Genomic DNA, 22,766 nt, shown 5'->3' on the forward strand with positions numbered 1-22,766 from the left:
ATCAATAGAAGCCATAGGAAAATTAATTGCAATTGATTTTGGCAACGTCTAGCAGAATATAACTTAGAAAGAATTCTAAACTAAGAGGCTTAGAGTGAAACCACTATTGTTAGAGGACTTCAAACACATGCTGGCCTCTACTTTCAAAGTAAAGCCAGCATTACTAAAACACTGAACAAACATTCATAATGCACTGGTGTTAAGGACCAAGTAAACTGAGTGTCTGTATTTGACTTTTTCAGTTTATGTTCTTAAGTAGCCTAGTTCACTCCACACATAAAAGCCACCGCTAACAAACACACCTTACTTAGCCAGTTTCTGAATAGCTAATTACAAAGGAACTCCAGATCATCAGACTTCCATTATTAAATATATTCTGGGTTTCTTCTCACTGCATTAGCCACAGTTAATCAGTTCACAAAACAGACTTGTTTAAGAGTGTAAGAGATGGAAGAGACTGCCTAGCCCAGTACGACAGGCACTGCCATGCTGGGGAGGAGATCTCTATGGCCAATCCATACCTAGTGCCTCAGGTTCTCCATAGGTTCACACCCCACAATAACCACAGTCAACAACTGTCCTGGAGCTACCCATCCTGCAGCAAGATGCTCTTACAGAGCAGAAAGGCCTAAGGCTTACTCCAGGTGGGCTCTATTTCTTCTTAAAGCAGGCTGGAGCAACAGATAAGAGCCCCTCCCTGCACGAGGTCTGACTAGGAGCAAAAAGCACTGGTGTTCCTGTATGGGAGGGAAGAAGGGAGATAACCCTCCCTTTCTCTGGAAGCCACATGTATAGCTCATAGGAAACATTATAGAGGCAAAAGGGTTGTAACTACTATTGATTTTAACTACCTTAAATCTCACCATGAAGCTGATTAAGGCAAAAACATCCATAGAAAACCAGTATCAAAGCACCAGGATGGTGTGGGCTTAGCCAGTGCAGTTACCAGAGTCAGCTGGGATGGACAAGTTATGCTTCACAAAGATCTGCTTCTGCCATGAGTAGATGAACCTACTGTATCTTAAAGATAAAAAAGAGAACAGGACTTTATTTTTTCATACAGAAAACACAACTACCAGCAGGAAGCTGAGAATACTCACATCTACGTCAACAAGTCAATGAATTGACAAATTCCTGCAGAAGTCACAGGACCTGACTTTTCTCAGAATGAAAGTCCACTCACAATGGGATAAACAAGTACTGAACCTCCACTCTCATGGTGCAAGCATTGAGGACACCACAAAACTATTCCATATGTCCTGCCCCTCACAATGACCACTGCTGGAGAGAAGACATTTTCTCTGTTGGCAAGCAGGCTCCCTTCTCTTTGCAGAACAGCCTCTATCAACAACACTGTCCTGTTTACTTGCTAACTGATGATGTATTTGGAGTAAGAAAATACCTTTATTAACTCTCTCCACAAAAGAAAACATCGGCCTTACAATAACTTGACACCTAGGGGAGACTAAGAGCAGGGCAAGTGTACATGATACTACTTCTGCACTCTCCCAACAGCTAAATATTTTCAGGTCAGAAAACTTGTTGAGCTTGAAGCAATCTGTGTATTTTCTGACACCTCTTCCTTTCAATGGATCTCTTCCAAGTACTTGTCCAGACTCTCCTTGTAACAGTGTAAACCTCTTGCATACACAATACTTATTGGCATGGGAACGGCCCTAATACATGTTGTGTGAAGAACTATATCCTTCTGTTTGTTTTGAAACCAACTCCTACTAGTTAGCTTATAGTTGCTGTACTGGAAGAAGCAGTAAGTATTCAACCCCCTCTACATGCCATTTAACGATTTTTGTAGATCTCTGTCATTACTCTTCACCTCAGCCATCTCTTTTTCAGTTTTAGCCTTCTCAATAATCCTTCGACTGAAGCAGAACCCTTCTTCAGCCCTTCTGCCTTGCTTTTTGCAGCTATAATGTATCCTTTTCTGGATGAAGGGACTGGAAGTGCATACCTTCTTCCTCTGTTGCTAAAATCAGTAGAAACACGCACTTTCATCTAATTGGCTTTCCAATTTAAAATTAAAGTAGAAGTATTACTGGATTAAAGTAACCAATAATTATAACTCAATGTTATTTATTATGAGTAGTTTAACATGAAGATCAGCAAGAGGCCTTATTTTAACAAGCAGACTGTAACAAAAGCCATCCCCTCAAACTTTTAAAACACAGTCATAAATCATTAATACTGTTTCCAGTAACAGAAAAAAATATTTTCACCAAACTACATTTTTATATATCTATGATGTACTTTGAGGCAAGGACTCTGCAGATTTCTGTAGAATAAAGAAATACATCTTGGAGTAACATCTTAGGGCTACAGTTTATATGGTAATTTAAGTAACAACAGGAAAACCAAATGCTGTAGCTGAGTGTGCTAACAATTATGCCTTATTAATAAAGAGAGAGGAACATACTCCTCTTTAAAGTACACACAAGTCTAATGTCTGTGCAAGTTAAGAGGGCAAAATTCTGAATCAAAATGGGTACAGTGATTAGAACTAGGATGCAGAACACCAACCCGTTAAGATTTACATTCTCAACTGCCAAAAATGCACTTGTGTACAGCTGTCATTTATATTTATTGTATGACTAACCCTTCTAGCCTTCCTTCTTAGCACCATCTTTTCTTACCCATTCCTGGTCCCTTGTGTATTACATATCCATGCACTTAAGAATACTTGATCATTATTCATGTCAAAACAACATTTGCACAAGTGAAGTGATACCAATGAACTGTAACTCTGCTTTCCTCCTCAGTCAACTGGCTGTTTTTCCAGCTCCATACTTAAAAGAATTCTTGTGACCTACACTCAAACTTCATGTCTTTCACATTTGTTCAGCAAGTACTTTCCAATCCCAAAGAATCCAGGTGAATTCCTGAGGGGGTGACTGGCAAGCTTTCACTCCTGATTGGTGGGATGCTATCATTTTTAGACATGGAAGGTGTTGAGAGCATGTTGTCTACGAGACCAGCACTTCTTTCCTGAACCATGAAAGTCTGTTAAGAAAGCCTGACATCACTCTACAAGGAAACGATCTATTACTCCTCAAAGAAAGTTATGGTGCTAAAAGAAGCTCCATTATGCTGTGTATTCAGAAAGCCTCAGCTTGAAGGCATTGATTCTTTCATTTATATGCATCTCAACTATGATCTCAAATAAAAATGATAGACAACATTTTAATTGAACATCTTGATACTCAGAAACCTCACTTCCTTTTTATCTTGGTTAGCAGAACACCTGCGGCAGAGACGGTCCTAGTTGTACTGGTGGCTACCCCTTTCACGACAGAGCCTGATGAACAGTTTTGAATTGAACTGAATGTGTGACTGACACCTAACCCTTTCCTCCAGTGCTTGTTCCTACTCTGGCACTGGGCTTTTAACTGATTTAATTGTGCTGGCACAGCATTTGTGCAGCTGCACTGCAAACTGGATGGAGGAATGGATCCAAGGTCAAACAACTCCAATATAATTATTTATTTTTTAAAAAAAATCAGGTTGGTTCCCTGATGTCAGCCACCAAGCAACTGCATAAACCTTTGTGCTGGCATGGCAACTACTGCTACAGCCTTAAGAGTGGTAAAGAGCACAGCCAATGAATACTACTTGCCACTTGCCATGACAATCAAGAGATATTACATATGTTAATTAGCATTCCTTTCAAAGCCTGTACAAGACAGTCTGCCGGAAGCTGCAATTTAAGAAGTATTTCTAAGACCAAGGGATAAGAAAATGCACATCAGTACATACGATATAACATACATATGCAAATATGATCAGTTGTGATAGCATATGAATTAACTAATAACAAATTAAAAGATTCTATCCACCTCTTTGTGACAAAGTAGGAAACTTTTCAGAACTGGAAGCAATACACTACTACAGTGACAGTCATCACGATGAGACACTTGTTTTTTATTAGAAATCAGTTGCCTATACCAAAGTTCCAAAACTTTTCCCTCTTCCTTTTTCTGGAATCACAAAAGTGAACCAATATGATACTGAACTTGGAAAATTAAGGTTTCCCCAGGTGTCACTGTTTAACTCCAGCTGTTGACTAAGCACTACACAGCCACTTGCTCACTCCCCACCTCCCCAGATGGATGGGGAGCGGAATCAGGAAAAAAAGTAAAATTTGACGGTTGAGATAAGAACAATTTAATAACTGAAGTAAAATAAAAATATAATAATAACAACAATTATAATGAAAAGAAGGGAGATGGGGACAGGAATAAAATCCAAAGGGAAGGGGGTAAAACCCCTCCAACCAAGTGTACAATACAATTGTTTACCACCTGCTGAGTTCCCAAGCATTGACTGGCAGGCCCCAGCCAACTCCTCCCAGTTGGTACGCTAAGCATGACATTCTGTGGTATGGAATATCCCTTTGGCTAGTTTGAGGCAGCTGTCCTGGCTGTGTCCCCTCCCAATTTCTTGTGCCCCTCCAGCCCCCTTGTTGGCAGGGCCCGAGAAACTGAAGACTCAGTTTCCCTGCCACAACAGAAAACAGCAGAGTTATCAACATTATTTTTGCACCAAATCCAAACCACAGCACTGCACCTGCTACTAAGAAGAAAATTAACTCTATCCCTGCTTAAACCAGGGCACCAACAGAAACACTGAGCAGCTTTCAGGCAGCTCTTTAGAACAGCATTCAGCTGCATTCAGCCTATCAAGTATCGATTTCACCCCATCACTCGGGCAAACCACATAAAAAAACATGTAAAACTCGGGGGAACAGAAGACAAGAGCATCTAAATAACTCCAAGCAAGGGACGGGTTTGAGATGGAGATAATACGCTTTAGGAAGCTTAATCGCCACAGCGGGACCCACCGGCCGAGGTCCCGACACACGCCCGCCCTCGCCAGCTCCGTCCCAAACACCGCGGGGCAAGGCCAGGCCAGGCGGCGGCAACGGTCCCCCCGCCGGCCCCACACCCGCTCGCTTGCACCCCGCTTCCCCGGCCCGGGGCAGCCTAAGGCTGTCTCCAACGCTAGACGCCGAGGGTGCGGCTATAGCAGCAGGCGGACACGGCGGGCCCCGGTCCCCCGGGGGCGGAGGGACACCTACCTTCACAGCTACTTCCGGGGCCGCGTCGACAGCCAGGGCCGGGGGGGCAGCGGGCGGCGCCCGGAGGTGCAGCACGGCGTCGCGGCTGGCGAGCACAGCGGCGCGCTGGGAGCCACCCTCGGACTCGGGCTCCGAGTCAGGCTCCGAGTCGGAGCCGCCATAGGAGGCAAGCGCGGCGATAGCCGCCGACATCTTGGCGCGGGGGATGACGGGACGAGCAGGTCCTGGCAGTTCCGCGGAGTTCGCCGTGTCCCTTCCCCCGCAGAACGAGCGGGTGGGGCTGTACCTTAAAAGGTAGCTCATTAAAACGAAAATACGCTCTAAAGGATAAGTTATCGACTTATATGGGATATACGGGTGTCTGAGGGCGTGGGTTATCTCCCTTTGCTGTTGTTGGTGCTTAACCTTTCAGGACTCCCGGGCAGAACTACAGGCTCCAGCATGCAACGCGGCCCGGGCCCAGCGGGCTCTGCCGAAGGGGTGACGGTCCGGCGGCACGGTTGCCATGGCGCGGACTCTGTCGCCCTGCCGCCTAGGCGGAGGAATTCCATGGCACCACTCTTGCCGGGGAGACAAACGCGAAGGGAGCTTCCCGCTGCCCGTTCCCGAGGAACACGCCCCGGCCGATGACAGGGGCACGAACCCGAGCGCTCGTCCGCGCCGGGCGCCGCGCCCCCTCCCTTACGGCCTGTCACGGGCGCTTGGGGTTTCGTCCCACGCCCGCCTGCGCCTCGCGTAACGGCGGGGGAAAACGTTCAACAGCGGGTGGGCGCGACAGCTCGTGGGCGCCCGCGTCCTCCCGCACACAAAGGGCTTCCGCCATCTCTTCGGCAGAGAGGCGGCAGCGGAGCGGGCCGCCACACAGCCTAGGCGCCCGGCGCTGCAGGGCTGCTGCTGCCGCCCGGGCCAGCTGCGCCCCCGCCGCTTACTCCTGAGATCCCACCGCCTCAGCCCGAGGCGGGCTGTGCCGCGGGGAGCCCCGCCCCCTCCCGCTGATTGGCCGCCAGCAGCCGGCTTCGGGCGCATCACAACGGCGGGCCCCGCCCCGCCCGTGCCTGGGAGAGGGAGCCGGCGGGCCGGACTGTACCACCTGCCGCCCGCGGGGTGGGGTGGGGTGGGCTCGCCTCCCTCACGTCGCGGGGTTGGGGGGGGCGGCGCATGGACCAGCCCGAGCATCGGGCGGGGGGGCCGGGGCCGACGGCCGGGTAAACATCCCTGCCTCCCGCCCCCCCTCCCGCCTCGGCGCGCCGGGAGAGGCCCCGCCTCCGGCGCGCACACACACACACACGCGCGCGCTGTCCTGTGCCTATTGTGAAGCCTTCGGGGGAGCTCCGCGCCGCCGCCGGGGCCGCACGCGCCCCGCCGCCTCCCCCCGCCCCCGGAGCCGCCGGCCGGCCGCGGCGCGCGCGGAATGGCAGGCGCCGTTTGAAGTTCCAGCGCCCCAACGGCTGCGGGGGCAGCGCGAGGCGAAGGCGGAGGGAGGGGCTGAGGCGAGCGGCGTGAAGGTGCGAGGCGAGGGGAGGCAGCGCACGGCACCGGGCCGGCCAGTAAGTGCCCCGCACCCTTCCTCGCGGCCCCCGCGGGGGCGGGACCGAGCCCGCGCCCCCGCTCCCCTTCCCGGCGCCGCGAGGCGCGCCCGCCCCACAAAGGGACCGGCCCCCGCCAGGTGCCGGCCCCCTCCCCTTTGTCCGCGCCCGTGCGGCGCGGGGGGGGGGCGGCGGCGGGAGCGCGGGGAGCACGTCGCGGCCGCGGAGCCCCGTTCCTCCGCCGCCCCCGCCGGCAGGGGCAGGAGCAGGAGGGGGCCGCGTTGGCGCCGGAGCGCGGCGCTTTCCTCTCCCTCCCCTCGCCGCCCCGACCGCTCGCCCCGCTGCCCGTGCCCGGCGAGGGGGCGGCGGGGTCGCCTGGCGGGGAAGGTGGGGTCAGCGGGCAGCGGCCCGGGCGGGGGGCGGCGGGGTGACGTCAGCCGCAGCCAGGTGCGAGCGGCGGGGCGGGCCGGGCCGGGGGCGGCGGGCGGGCTGAGGTGCGGTGCTGTCCCCTCCCGGTCGGCCGGCGCCGCGCCGCTGGGCTGGCCGGGGCTCGGCGGGCAGAGGCGGGGACGGGCGGCCGGTTCGCCGTTGGCGGGCGAGGGGATTCGATCCGCTGCGCGGCGGATCTGCCCGCTGGAACACTGCTACCATTGTTCGGCTGGCGGGGGATCGCGGCTGGCCGGGGATCGCGGCTGGCCGGCGGCGGGAGGAGCACGGAGCTTCCAACTTCTCCGGGCGGCAGAGCGCCCGTCCCCCGGGGCGGGATACATGGCGAGGGGAGCGCGGCAGGGCTGGCTGCAGCGCCGGGCGGGCGCCTCGCACGGGCTGGCACCTGGAGCAGCGCGGTGCCGTGACTTCCTTCCCGGCTGCATGTGCTTCCAGAATTAAAGTGAACATACAGTGACATCTAATTGTGGCACGGTGGCATTTAATCAGATTAAATGCGCGAGTCTGATTTTTTCCACCCTTCCCAGCAGTCGCGGTTTTAAACGGGTACCTTAGCTTAAGAAGGTGTAACTTGGCTTCTTTTTGAAAAAAAATGGTAGAAAAAATGTAAGGGTAAATAGAAAAGTGTGCACGGTGTACGGAGTGTGGAGCAAGATGCTGCGTTTAGGTCTGTTTTACTAAACAAGGACCTGCCTCTTCTTTGTATGCTAGAATCAGGATCTTAGGTAAAAGTCCCACATTTTCGACACTGAGAGCTTTCTTTTTGCATCTCCAACAACTGAAAATACTACCCTTAACTAGCAGTTCATATGGTAATGAGTTAGACTTTCTCTTAAATGTATGGATGATACATCTGCAAGTAAGGAAAGCTACATGAGCTTCATGTGAATCACTGCTTATTAATATCTAAAGTGGGTCTTCCACTGCAGTCCATTTGTTTATTGGCTGTAATTGTTAACTGATTCCATACGACTGCATTCCTTTTTCTTTTGGCATGCCGATGCTGGGTGTTGTCTGAAGTTGAAAGGTGCGCTTCCTGAAAAGTGAAATATTTCAAAATCTATTTGTGCAACCAGTCTGTGACATTTTAGCTGGAGAATTGTGTTGAAAATGATTGAAATGGTTCTGCTTTATTATCCTTGGATCCGAAACGTTTAATTGACAAAGCTTTGGTAGTTTGCTTAAGTATGTTCAGCTATGTTGTGTCCAAGCATTGCCAGTGAAATTTAAGTCATATGGGATTCTAGATGCTTTCATTGTAGATCCTATGAAAATTACTTACTGGTTTAAGTTAGTTGCTTTTCTGGTACCAGCAGGCTAGTATATAAGCAAGCACACAAGAAGTCGTTCAGTGGAACGCTGTTCTGAAGTTTCTCTTTGCTTAAATCGTAGCAAAGACTAATTTTTAGCAAGCATGCAGATGCCATTTTTGAATATGAAATACTGACTTGACTATGCTTCAGATCTGTAGATGGATGATATACATGGTTATCTAAAATCTGGTTTTACTGAAAAAGCTGAGGAATTGCTGCTCATCGTCTATGTGGAGATAATATCACATAGTGACTATTGACTATATATTTGTGAGTTGAAGAAGAGGTTGATTAGTATAAAACAAATGAAGAGTGATACAGCTTTTAAAAAAGTCTTTTTATTGATTACTGTATGCTGTTAAGTACGTTCTGTTGTAATCGGGTTCCAGAAAACATAGTATGTTATGTGTTGGATGCTGCTGGTTCTCCGGGCAGGGTGGGAGGTGATTTGGGTTATTTGGCTTTCCTTTGCATCCAGGTTTTCCGCTGCTGTTTTTCCTTGCAGTCACTGCACCTCTCTTGCTTTGGTTTCTCCAAAGGAAGGTAAAAATTTCCTGCTTTGTATAGCACTTTTGCATATAAAAAGGGCCTTTTGGCACATTTGTTACTAGTCCAGATGGTGAATACTATACCAAGTATTACCATGCCTTCCTTTTTTCCCCAGGTGAAAGAGGAAGAAGTATTTTAAAAGACTAGTTCCTTGAGCAGTAGAAGCCTGGCATCTTACCCTTTTTCTTCTTTTTTTTAAAAAAATATCACAGATGATTGTAAGCTCTAATTGATTTTTTTTTCCCCCTCCGTTTGAAACATTTATAGTCTCATCCTTTTGTGGGTCATCTAATGTGTAATAAGGTCTTAATGCGTACTGCAGCCTTTCCCTTGGTCAGGACACTCCTAGCATCTTGATTTCATGAACTTAGCATTTTCTTTGCCAGTTATCTTTGAGACCTCTACCCTTCTGTCAGATTTGATTGGATTCAGCCATCTAGTTTTCAAGCGGAGGAACCCCCCTCTCCTCCCGCACCACTTCCTCCGTGAGACTAACTTCCTTAAAAAGCTGGGGTAAAATATTTAAGTTTTACCTGAACATTTTACAATTTTTCTTTCACTCTTTCTTTTTTCACCTGTAGTAGGTAATGGAGGTCTATTCCCCCGTGTTCTTATATGTATTTTATCCTACTTTCTTTTCCCTTTACTTGCTCGTTCATAGGTTTTTTTTGTTGCTTTCCATGATGGATGTTCTTTATATCAGACCCTGTGTTTTCTGTTGGTTTTTCTTTCCCAGAGAAGATGATGCATATAATCCTGCTTCTTCTGTTTATATATATATATGTATTATTTATATATTTTTTTAACACTCTTAAACTGCTATCAACCCACTTGCATGTACACTCACTTCTCATCCATCAAGATCTGTAAGTCTGTAGTTTGGAGGAAAAAAAAAAAAAAAAGCACCCAGATACTTCTCAGACAGAGGGTTGAACTAAAATACGAGGCTCTATTGTCTGTGGGAAATACAGAGTTTGAAAGAAAAGGAGGTTTTTTTTCCTTTGTTCCTGCGCCTTTGGCCGCTGAGAAAAGGTGTCATGATAGAAGTCTTATCGAGTTGCTGTTACTGCATCACATTGGGCCTTTTTTACAACCTTCTGCTTGTGTGTCTGATGCATCTTAATGTACTCAATTTAACTGCTTGGAGAGTGAAGCACCTTTTATAACTCATGCTCTGCTTTTTCTACCACCTAAGAGCCTCTGACTGCTGCAAGGGTGATAATACCTCTTTTCCAGTTTTTGTTTTTTTGGACTGTGTCCCAGACTCTCAAAGATACCAAGGCGCCAGATTGCAATAGGAGTTCTGTGTTCCAGTACATCTGTGAATCAGTCTCTTAAGTTTTTTGGGAGAGATCTCGAGGTCATCTGACACAGATTACAGGCTCTATATTTCATGTTTACAAGACATGGTTTCAAAGTAAAAAAAAAGATATGGGATAAGACTGGAATGACTTAGACTGTGGTACTTATTTCAAATGACTTTGCAAACAATATTTTTTTGTAGAGCCACCTCCTCCCTAGAGGTCAGAAGCTGGGTAGCCTCTTTGAGAACTACTCAAGTACTTAAGCAGTGCTGTGACCTGCATCTTACGACACAGGTTGAACAAAGAATTTGTCGGAGAAGCAGCAAAACATTGTTACAGACTTCCAGGAAAACAAACTAATTAGCATAATTAGAAAATTGCATCTATTTAATTTTGGATTTTTTAATTCTCTGAAAAATGTTTTTTTTTTAAATTGGTTAAAGGACAGAAAATGTAATCAAAAGCGTATACGTTTCTAAAGATATATCTGTTAATGTAGGTGCCTGTATTTTTGAAGGGGTGGGAAGCTAAATTGAATGCTAGCTTACTTACGCTAGTATGTTGGTATAGTAAATTACTGGCACACAAAGAACTACGGAATAACAAAGGTAGTTACATTTCAACAAAACACTTAATGAAGAGCAGAAATAATGAAGTTTAAATGAGTTCGTACCTGGCTGTTGATGTTAGATTTTACGTTAGATGTTAGTTGTTATGTTAGATTAGTTAGTTGTTAGTTATTAGTAGTTATTAGTTAAATTAGTTAGTAGTTATGTTAGTTTGGATTTAGTAGTTAGTTAGTTGTTAGATGATGTTAGATGTTATGATTGTACGCATGAATTTAATCTTCTGGCAGCAGGCTCCAAACAGAAGTAGGTTGTTATGAATGCCGTGTCTGACACTTAAAACTTACTAGAAAACAGGTTATCTATTCTAAAGCCAGGTGGGGTTTTTTGGCATCTAATAAAAGACATTAAATTCTGTTGAATCATTTCGTATAGCTAAGATATTTGTACTGGTTTTTTCCCTTTTTTCCTGCTCTGTGGTAAGCTGCATTCATTTACTGGGAGTATTAATAGAGTCTCTGTTCTCTATCTGGCTCTTGTTTTCACAGATTTGGAGAACCTCAATGTACTTGATTCCAATTTGATAGAAATTGGTCAGTAGATTTTAAGTTACTGAAAGAGAGCTTCCAACAAATACACTGCAAGTGATCTCAAAATTTGTGTAGGAAACAGGTCTGAAAATTGTTCGGCACTCTTAAAGAAAAAACATGTGCATGTAATTCTCATCCCTTACAGTTGCAACTGCTTGTAGATAGAAGCATACAATGACAACAGAGACTGATGCTAGACTCAGTAGTACTAACTAGTATTACTAACATAGTTAGTACTGCTTCTGCAAAGGTAATTGCGCCTCACTAATCTACTAGGGTTTTTCATTGCAGTAATAGCAGAGCAGATTAAATTTTAATATAGTTCTCATTTGCATATACTTTTTAAAGCTGTAATGGAAGGTTCCGTACACCAGGCTATTCAATAAAGAAGCCGTGATATGAGAGGTAAAATAGTTTCATGGGTCACAAAAATCTCTTGAGAGGAAATAACAGTAATAAATGCTAAGTTATAGGAGGCTTAACATTTTGTCTTAAATGAGGAGGTGTTCAATATTTTATATTAATCATCTGTAGAATTTGATTTATAAAGTAACAGTATTTGCTGAGGATTCAAAACTGTTTCATCGAATTCAGACATACTGGAAAGGTCACCTGAGAAGTGTAAGCAAGCTGTGTGAAAGGACTGCAGGATGACAGGTAAAACTGATTGTTGGTTTGTGCAAAACTGTGTTTTGGAGGCAGAAAATAAGATACCATATATATGTGTCAAAGTTCTTAAATTAGTAGTAATATAACGGAACATTTGGACATCATTGCAGTTTGCTGAGGTATCATTAACCAATTTATAGCTGTAATCAGAAGTGGGGAAGAAGCACAGAAAAGGAAGTACCATTCTATACAAATTCCTTAATTCTTACCTGCTGTTCAGAGTGTGTTATTAACTGTCAGTTCAGAAAAGATGAATCAGAGTATTGTGGAGTTTGATACAAAGGATATGGCAGAGTTTTTCAAGGGATTGAAAAGACTGAAATAATTTACCCCAGGAAATGTAACACAGATCTAATAAGTGAGGATTGGGAAGTTACAAAATAGTTGCAAATTTATGCTCTCCAATAGCAGATGTAAAAGAAAAATGCTGCATTCAGTGAAAGATGATTTGTTGAAGCCATACTTTTTTGGAGGGAGGGAGGAATTGAGAATTTTTCCCAGCTTCCACTCAGTGTACCTGTATTTCTTTCCGTATATGTGTGCATGTGTCAGTTACTCAGTGTTGGACTGTTTCTCTTGAATACACAGAACCAATTTAAACTCCTTGCTTTATTTGCTTCAAACCAGTAATTTGAACTTTGCTCTTTTTCATCAGATATGACTGCTCAAATAAATTAATATTCATTGCAGTGAGGTATTCTTGGTCTCCGATAGCGGAAATGAATTTTGTAATTTCTGGGCTTTGGAGTAGTTTTCTGGCTGTTTGATGTAATGAACTGTTTTATACAAAATGAAACAGTTCAATTCAGGGGGATAATGATAGAATTTCTTACATCAGTGTGTTGAATATGGAAATGGCTTGTAGTATGGGGATGGCCAGTTTGAACACAAACCATGGATGAAAACTGATGTTTGAGGAGAAGCTGTCTTCGATCAATACAATAAGTTTATAGTGAAGGTGTATAGCAAAGGAGCATCAGAGTTCTCTTACTGGTGGAGTCTTCTTTCACGTTAACTCTTTTCTTTAGTATCTGTATAGCACTGTATAATAGATGCACAGGTTATGGAAAAATGGAAGAGAGATTGACACTAAGTTACTTTACTGGTAGTACTTTCACTAAATACTGTATGACAGTGGCTTGTCCAGCAGCACCCAGTTGCCACCTATAAAATAATGGCTATGGAATGGCCAAAATCAAAGTTGTCAGCTGTATTTCTGCAACTTGGTACTGTTCATCATTTGAGGGTCCAGAATCTTTTACCGCTAAGCCCATTCAGGGCGGTGATGTGGGTTCAGATAGACTGTCTGCCAGATCAGCTATACCAGATAAGCAGAGTCACTATTGAAGAGCCATTGTTGGTAGCTGAGAGCAGTCTTCCACAAAATTTTCTCATTAGCATGAGTCAAAACAGCACCCTTCATAATGATTTTGGCACAGACCTTCAAATATTTTTTTAAAAAATAGGAAAATAACTAGTTATAAATAACTTGATAATATGTGTGAACTTAAGTAGTTCAGCCAGCTCTCATAAAAATGGCATGCAGAGTCAGCTTTTCAGTAAAAAAAGGAAGTGCTTAACTTGTTAAATCTTGTTCACCCACTAGCCACTGACTCTGTGTGCAGAAATGCTTAGAGAGGTCTTTTACGCTCAGCTGGTTCTGCCTTTTTGTTGATATTAAAGGAGAGGGCTGTGATTGAAAAACTTTTCCAATTGTGATTCCATGTGCAGTTTTGAAACTTCCTAGGCTTGAGAACACAACCAAAAATACGGATTTGTCATAGGTGCTCTTTCTTTGGAAGCCTCTCCTCAGGAACAAAGCCTTTACAGAAGTTGTGTAATTTGTGGAGAGGGAAATCTCACTTCTGTGCCTCCCAGCTACCCAATATGGCAAATGTCAGCCCTTGCTAGTAATACAAGACAGTGGTATTTATTACATCTTAATACACCAAGCAACATGCTCTAGTTAATCCTGCTTTGGACAACCTCAAATGTTCTATGATTATATGATCTTCATATAATAGCAGGAAGAAAAAATAATTCAGGAGAAGTAATAGGTAGCCTAGAGTGCTGTAGAGGTAGTAATGAAAGTTTCTGACATTGCAGTCTGATCTGAATTTGTTCTTGTGAAAATACATCAAAAATGATACAGTAAGTATTTGGTTTTGCAGAGGATCTACATTGCAGCTGAAGAATGGCATTATATGGCAGAATACCTATGCATATAATTCATATACCAAATGAACTGATGTTATTCCATAGTCTTGAAGATTCAAGACCACTGTGCTCTGGAAACTTCAGATGTAGCTACCCACTTAAAACAATACTGTCTGCATCCCCAGGTAAGACAGCGGAATGCTTTCTGTGGCTCTAGCTAGCATAAGTGGTCTATTAAAAACATAGATTTGAGTTACAAAGGATTTAATGGTTTTCGTTTCCCATGGGAATGAACTTCAAGCAAATCTATCTTCAGCAAGTTCCATGATACAGGGACAGGTTCTGTACAGTTCAGTCCAAAAAGAGTGTATGTTCTACCAGCTGTGATGTTTCCAGTAATGGAAGTCAAGTATTGGGGATTATCTGTAGCTAGCCTATCGAGCTAGGCTTTTATCCATTCTACTCCTAACTATAAAAAAGATTGTATATCTTTGTTTACGAAAGGAGAAAAGTTTTATTAACAAGGAGAAAGATATTTTTTTTTCTCGTTGGAAGAGAATTTGACCTCTGTTCCATACCTGTGGCTACTTTGCTGCTAAGCAGATTATTTTATTCCAGGATGACAAATGTACATGTCTTTAAGCTCTGGACAGGTTTGTATTTTTCCTATACACTCATCTGTCTTACCTGCAGGAAAGTTCAGAATGGGGCTTCGTTATTCAAATCTTCACAAGTACTGGCAGTATTCATAAAAAGATTTTATAGTAGTGATATTACATCGAAGGGGAAAAGGAACTGTTACGGCTCCTGAGTCCGTCCTTGATGCCTCACGTAGCAAACTCTGAGTTGCAGTTGGGGCAGATGGGTTTGGTTCTTAAGATCTGCCATACTTGTTAAGATTCTTGAAGCACTAATATATTTATAGGCTGTCTTCTAGTAAACTCTAGGTTCCTCACAAGTTTACTGTCTGCGTTTTCAGTAGAGATCTGATCAGTGTGGCCAAGAGATTACTCTCTTGAAACCTGCAGACCATCCCTTTGAATGTCTGTTGATTTGTTTTAATACAGCATAGCATGTTATACCTTGTTGTGGTGGATCAGTGTTGCCCAATGATGGGACATCTTGATGAATGTATACACTTGAAATTTTTCTTGGCTCTGAACTTCTGACAGCAACTGAACACACTCTCTGCTTAGACATTAGAGAGTTTCCATGGGAAACAGCCAGTTAACGATTAATGTTGTCCTAAAGCAATACTTGGTAAGAAATTTTATGTAGAATAACCTATTGGTAGAGAAAAGTCCTTGTTACTTTGAATACTTTCAGACTCATTCCCCGTCACATAAAATAGTCCCTTAAATCTGTCTTTCATTGTTCCTGGGAATACATTGAAAAGCAAAACCGTTTGTGTATAGAAACAAACTAAATGGGTCATCTTCTGTGTCTTGAGTATTTTCAGAAATGTAAGCACTTCCCCTTAGCTCAGTATTTGCATATGGAGCACTGGCTACCAATGCTGTTCTTTGAGCATGAATGTAGCATCCAATCCTTTTGTGTGGTATGAAGCAAATGTTTTAGTTTTTCATAATCCCAAACCATATGCTTGTTGTAGATATTCTAGCCCATCCTTGATTATAATGAGCTGCTTCACTCATAGCTAGCCATTTTTCCTTTGAAACCCTCTGTATCATTAGAGAAGGAATCTTTTAGAAGAAAGATTAACTTTCTTAAGCAAAAAGATAAGGATATGATTTTAAAATGGAGGAAACTAGAAAAGAAAACCCTAAGAACTGTATTATGCAGTCATAAAACAGGTGTTGATTTACTCTTCTGGTTGTTGGTCAGTTTTTGTTCGCTCTAGCTAACATGCTTCAGAACTAAGAATGTGTCACAAACAACTGGTTTAGGTCAAGTTGCTGAAAGAATCACCATCAAAGGTATGAGCAAAATAGTTTTAATAGGACTTTTAAGAGTGTGAGTTTACGAAGTTCAGTGGCAAGGTTCACTGTATTACTACATAGGTAAATCACACAAAGAACAATCAAATTACAATTAAGCTGGAATGATTTACACAGAGACCAAAGACACAAAAGGGTAAGGGAGATCCTCGCATTGGGTCATGAGGTTCAGAGTGGACCCCCTTGCTTTCCAAATTCTTAAGTGCGGCTAGATCCAATCTTAGTCTCAGACTCTGACAACAGTTTATATTTAAAGGATGTCTAAGGTTTATTGACAGTTTAATGTTGATCATAAGACTTTAGCAACACTTAATCATTGACTAATTTATCATTTACAAAGTGGATCAAGGATTCAAAATATTAATATTTTTACTATATTATTATTCTGAGGTTCCTTAAGACAATTCACACACATATGTATGCTGACACAAAGGATTAGCAGTATAGAGATATATGTGCAAAGATGTATGCCTGTTAAAAGTTCCTCTTGACTTCAGTGAAATACTCATGTTGAATTGCATTTCTCAGCGGGTGAAGGATTGAGCCTTGAGAAACAGGAAGATCAGCCCAGGCTCCATTGTCAGCTTTTGGTGATGGTCACCCTAGTTTCCCAAACTTGGGAGTTTCTGAACTCTGAGAGGTGTCCCACTCGGAGGGAGATGCTGTTCACAGCCCACTGTGGTCCAGGAGAGCTCAGAGGGCCTCACTTAGGACTGCTGTTGTATGAGTTTGGAGATTACTGGCTTTAGTTATCAGTAATTTTCCATCCTGGCTGCAATCTGAGTCTGTAATTAATAGAATTAAACAAAAAAAAATCCATTGACGTGGTATTGTACCACTCGGAGTCATAATAAAGAGTGTTCCCAAGCTTGTTAAGGAATGTTCAAAGCAGGCAGGTGGTGGTGGTGTTCAGATAAGGAATGTTTCTGGTACGGCCACTGCAGTTTCCCACCTCAGCTGTGCAAAAGTTGCTAGTACGGTCAAGGGACATTTAACTACCCAAGTCATGACACAGAGGCTAAGGCCTAATGGGGATTCATGAGATCATAGGGTGGCCTGGGGGAAGGGGTAAGATGCACCATCACAGGATGCTGCTTGATGGTAACCTTCTAGAAGGCTGAGAAAGACTTTGAAGGACAGGTTCTTCTCTACCTGTTTTATGCCTCCTTTTTCAGGAATTCATAAGCATGCACTGTAGCACTTTCAAACATGCACTATAAACATTTTTAATCTTGGTTTCTGACCTTCCTCAAAAGTTTCACTTGCAACATAAGGCTTTTCATATATTTCTTCTGACTTGCAACTTGCCTATTTTTCATTTTTGCAGGTTAGCAGTTTGTTAATTTTCAAGATGTTAATGTCCATTTAGATAACCAAGGCACATCTGTTAGCCTTATTTTTAGAGTACTTGGCTATCTCTAAGCTTGAGTTGCAGACAGAATGATAGATGATTTTGATTTCATGTTGGAACACAAACAACCCTTTTTTACATTGTTCTTGAAAGGATTGTGGAGAAGCCTAATTCACGTGTACTTGGGAACAGTACTTTGACTCCAAAGATAAACTTAAAAAAATATATATTGTGTCAGGACCTTACTTCTGTAGGAATGCTGAAGTATCTGGAGTCTTGTAGAAAGACAATGCATGTTCACTACACAGACTTACAGACCTTTAAAATGCAGACATTTTAGGATACCTAAAACAGACAATAAAACCTTTGAATATAATGATAATAATCATGTAATCGTGTTGTTCAGATTGCAGTTGGGTTTTTTTTCTGCCTTCATGAAAATTTATAACTGGTAAATGGTGGTTTCAGTGTAGTGCATGTATTAATTTTAGGTAGAATTATGCAAGTTTTGGAGGTAAGATTTAATAAATGACATGCAGATCTAGTTAAAATAGTAACTTTCTAGATTTAGTGAGGCAAAACGATGCTAATTACTGATACGTAATAATTTTTCTTTTATTATAAATGCTTTGGGTTTTGATGTAGATGTAATTAGAGTGCGTTGAAATCACCTGTTATCTAAAGTTAGAGAAAGTTTATAGTAAAAATGAAACATACTGTAATTATTACATTTTTGGCAAGTAAAAGTATCGCTCATACTAATTGTACAGCTGTTAGGATTTTAAAAATATACTATGTAAAAATATGTAAAAGATAACCTAGGGAGATAAATTTGTCTATTAAATATAGTTAGCGTGAATTGGGCAGATGAGCAAATGGCATCAAATTTGACTCAGGTCTGAGGCCAATAGGAGTCAGAACTTAGTATTTTCGATGGACATGCCTGTGCATTATAAAGCTTATCATGAGAACTAGCATTACTACTGCCACAGATAAACAAGGAGTAAATGGATCTAAATGTGTATTAGCTTCTTCTGTTATTGCTTAACTTTTCTATAAACCAACCACTTTTGTTCCAAACTTTCTATGTCAGAAGGACAAATTTGAGTCATATTCTTGCAAAGTCTTCAGTTTCAATTTTTCTTGAGCTGCAGTTATTTTTAGCATATCGAGCTTTTTATGGAAGTGTATTTTGAAGAATATCAACATGAAAACCTATTTAGAAAACCACGGGCTTTAACAATCCCTCCCTCCCCACTGTTACTTCTTCAATTTTCATGTGTCAATTATATGACATGTTGTCTTTTGTTGATGAAATCAGAATTGGGTCATTATACAGGACTCCTGCTTAATAATTTTAGCATGCTTCTCCTGGGATGCCACTTCTAGACTTTTGTAAAGATTCAAAAACTAGTACTCCAAAATCTCAGGTAACTAGTATGTATTATATAGGACAATATTTTTGGTAAGTTTGATTAACATTGGGGAAATTCATATACTGAATAAAATCAGCAATATTAAGAAGGTACCTTACTTGACAGTAAAGTTAGGAAGTTTCCCTTACTGAGTATGAAAACCAACCTAAAGCTCAGCATGTTTAGAATGTATAATTTCAGTTTAATAGCTATAATTTAACAAGTATTAATAGGAAATGATGATAATTTTTGTCCTGTTCGATACACAGTGTGTTTTTGTTCCCTCTGCTGCAGTTTGGATTTTTGTCAGAAAGTTGCAGAATGAAATTAATGCCTGTCAACTTAATTGAGACTTAGTTACAGTCTCTTCTGCAAAGTGTGCGTGAAAATGAAAGGAGAGAGGAAGTGGTTTGGCTTTGTTTTAGTGCTGGTTGAGTTACGGTGTGTCCCGTATATGAGACTTCAAGATAGAAAACACAAACTTCAGGGATCTTGTTTTTCAAGGAGGTGGTGGTGGATTGCTAGGCTTTAATCAGGGAGCTGTGACTGTTACTGGTTGCGGACTTTACCATTTAAAAAAAAGGTGTCAACTGCTTGCTGCTTTTGGCTGTGGCTAAAAATTGCCAGGCAAATCATCAGTCTTTGATGTCTTGTCCTGTTTAGTATCAACCTACATTTTTCTAACAAATAAAATGAAAACCATGTCAGACTTCCCGAGAATGTACATTTTTTCTTTATTTGCTTTTTAAGGTTGTTGTTTGTCTTCTGAGTTTGTAATGTCTTTTGTTGTAATAACAGAGAATTTTAGAAAGTTAGTGAATGAAATACAGAAAGGCTCTTTGGAGGATGTATCGTATGTCCCAGCCACCGAGTCATACAGTAATGCTTGCTCTTTTTGTGCTGTTGTGAATCTTGAATTGTTTTGTGGTTAGTGGAACAACTGCAAAGGGAAGGTGAATAGTTCTAACTTGTGTTTGTCTATAGAGTATCTTCAACATATGTATTCTTTCCCATGGGAAGCAGGTATGCTTTTAAACTCCCAGAAAGCCAAGGAAGATGCTTCGGCTTTGCAGGGGACAGACCTAATGTCAAAGATGGGTACCCTTTTTCGTGGCCACGTTTTGTAAGAGAAAATAAGGAAATCTGCTTCATTCTCTGAAGGAATGAATGTCAACAGCTGTGTTCATCTTTACTGGATAAAGAAGCTTGCCTATAGGTTTAAATTTGACATATGAAATCTAGAAAAGGGGCGGAATATAAAATTCACCTGTCTTTACTGTCATCCATAGATATTTCTTTTTAGTTCTTTGGGCGTGGGGTTTTTTTGTTTGTTGGGTTTTTTTTGGGTTTTTTTTTCATTATACCCTTTCCACATGATACCATATGTGGGTAGTCCAGATTCTTAAATGAGGATTGTTCTCTGAAAGGCAGTCCATACTGCCCTGGGCATAGGATGGAGCTGAGGCAGAGCTGGCTCATTTTCAGACACCTTAGCTGTGTCTGGAACAGATAGCTGCCTTCAGCACTCCAGGTAGACAAACTGTAAATGTTTTATTAGATCTAGAGATTTGACCGAATGGTATATAATGCAAAGTTGCTTGACACAACATGTAAATAAAATCAGGTTGAGGGTTTTTTTTTGTGTGAGAATAAAGCTGTCTATGCAGTACTGAAAAAATGTATCTTTTAAATGGAAGCTGACACACTAAGATCTGTGGAAATGGAGTCACAGTGTCTCTGTCTTAGTGCATTTCTTAGAAAAATGAAGTATGCCTGAAAACAAACATTGGTTTTTTTTTTTGGTTGGCTGGTTTTTATACCTCCCCTCCTCCTGATATTTCAGTATTGAGCGAAGCAAAGTTGCTAGATGCATTTTGGATAATTTAAGTTTGTTTTATAGCATATTGGTAATCTTGAATGCTGTTTGGGGATGGACAGTAAAAACTAAGCTGAGCAGTAACTGTCAAATTGTAGTTTGGTAGGGAAATAAGAAATAAAAGTTGGAGTGTGGAATCATTTATCATTACAAACTTCTCTCCCTAATCCAAACTCTAGTCTCAGAAAGATCATGTTCTTTCCTGGATGTGTGAAGTTTAAAGTCTCACCATTTTCCTCTCAATCTTCTAAATGTGGCACCTCCATAAGTGCTGATTTACTATCAGCTTCTTTATTGCAATGGAGCATGAATTTATGAAGGTGATCTATAGCCAACAGAGAAACTTTGAGCAGAAAAATAAACACCTGTCAGTGTTGTTCCACCATTTTCAGTGCATGATAACCTTAATCTCTTCTCCCTGAATCTGGTGGTGTGCTGCAAACCTCCACTGCTGTAAGGTAGCTAGTAAGAGTGTAAATTGAAATTTTTCTTAAACTAGCAGTTTTAAAACCTTTTTCGTTGAAGCTGCTGAGCTTGTTTACTGCAGTTTGAGAGACACTGGCTTGGTTTGTCTGTCCTCGCTTTGTTGTACCTCTGTGCGTACCCACAGAACACAGCTGAGAATGAGGAATGCAGCGAGGCGACAGGATCACTGTCTGCTCTCGGTGGAGAAGGGTACCTAAAAACTGTTGCTTTTCTAAAGGACAGTGATGAGCTTCCCTTAGAGAATGACAGACAGACAATGCCTTTCTTCTCACCTCAGAGCTTTGCCATCCATGGTCTGTCACACCTGCCCAAAATGGTCCCAGGGAGAGCCTTATCTGTAAGGGGTCACCCCTTACAGTATGCTTTAGCCCGACATCAAAACCCCCTCAGATTGACAGCTGCTGTCATGGAGGAAGAGCTCTCTGCAGATGTTGTGTGACTGCTGCTTTCTGGAAGCAGAAGAACCTTTAGTCACTTTCATGTTCTGTTGTGACATGTACATAATGGATATTTCATGGAATTCATAAGTTACTCTTTGTCAGAACATTTTGAACATCAGGTATTAGAAACTAATTGAAGTGAACATTTCACTTCAGCCCTTGCTGACCTCTGCAATCCGCATTACTGCTTGGGATAGTAGTTGCACTCACTTTGCTGTTAAACAACTTCTAAAGCTTTATTCTCTGGTCTCAAGAGTGTAGTTTTCTTAATGGGGAATTTTCTTAAGGTGGCCATAAAAGACAGTCAACAGCTACTGTCAGTAGTGCGCAGCGTAACCAGGCTAGTTTAACTCATCTTCTAGATTATTCTAAAAACAACTCTCCTCCAAACAATAAAAATTGACTTAAGTTGACAGCATGTTTTAGCAAATGTTGACAAAATGTTGATTTCTGCTTATTGATCTTTTAGATAAAAAATGTAAGCAAACATTAATTTAAACTCTTCTTAGTAGGTGTTGGTGCTACATTGTACTGTCCTTGTCTGGTTTTTGTGTCAGATGAACACTGCAAATAAGCATTTCATTTCTCTTCTGATTTTTTTTTTTCTTTATCTCACCATTCTCTTTTCCTCTTTTCTACAAAATTGCTATGTTTTATTTGCTGACGTAGTATCTAGTTTGAGCAAGAGACAACAGCCTCAGTTGTGGAATAAGTTACTGGTCACAGCTCTTGCCTTTTCGTTCCTTGCTAAGTGAACTGGTAGCTAAAATAGTTTGTTCTCTTTCTTGTGGTGGAGATAAGTCTTCTATGCATGATAAAGCAGAATGATGACATGCAGGACTTGTTTTAATGTGGAGATACCATACGCAAGGCTAGGCAAGTAAATATATTGCAGATTCTTACAGCAGGTGTCAAGCTATGCTTATGTACATTGGCGGGTCACTTTAATGTGAGTATGTGGAAGGCTTAATCACTTTAACAGCCTAAATGAGTTGTAAATTAAAGATATTGCTTGGATATTTTTTTTAAT

General features: G+C 42.2%; 2 protein-coding genes across 3 annotated transcripts in view; one reads left to right on the top strand and one right to left on the bottom strand.

Annotated features, from left to right (window-relative positions):
• The window catches only part of CDC40 (cell division cycle 40), a 41,069-nt gene extending 35,758 nt beyond the window's left edge, over positions 1 to 5,311 (bottom strand). The window contains exon 1 of the mRNA XM_040597470.1: positions 5,090 to 5,311. Coding sequence (XP_040453404.1) covers positions 5,090 to 5,281 — 192 coding nt within the window. The 5' untranslated portion in view covers positions 5,282 to 5,311. The remainder of the gene's footprint in view (positions 1 to 5,089) is intronic.
• An 875-nt stretch (positions 5,312 to 6,186) lies between these two features.
• The window catches only part of WASF1 (WASP family member 1), a 99,672-nt gene continuing 83,092 nt past the window's right edge, over positions 6,187 to 22,766 (top strand). The window contains exon 1 of one of the 2 annotated variants that reach the window (XM_040599397.1): positions 6,187 to 6,636. The gene's annotated coding sequence lies outside the window, so the exon portion shown is untranslated. The remainder of the gene's footprint in view (positions 6,637 to 22,766) is intronic. The other variant, XM_040599396.1, reaches the window with a different exon arrangement.

Source organism: Falco naumanni, chromosome 6, assembly GCF_017639655.2.
Source record: "Falco naumanni isolate bFalNau1 chromosome 6, bFalNau1.pat, whole genome shotgun sequence".
Lineage (NCBI taxonomy): Eukaryota > Metazoa > Chordata > Aves > Falconiformes > Falconidae > Falco > Falco naumanni.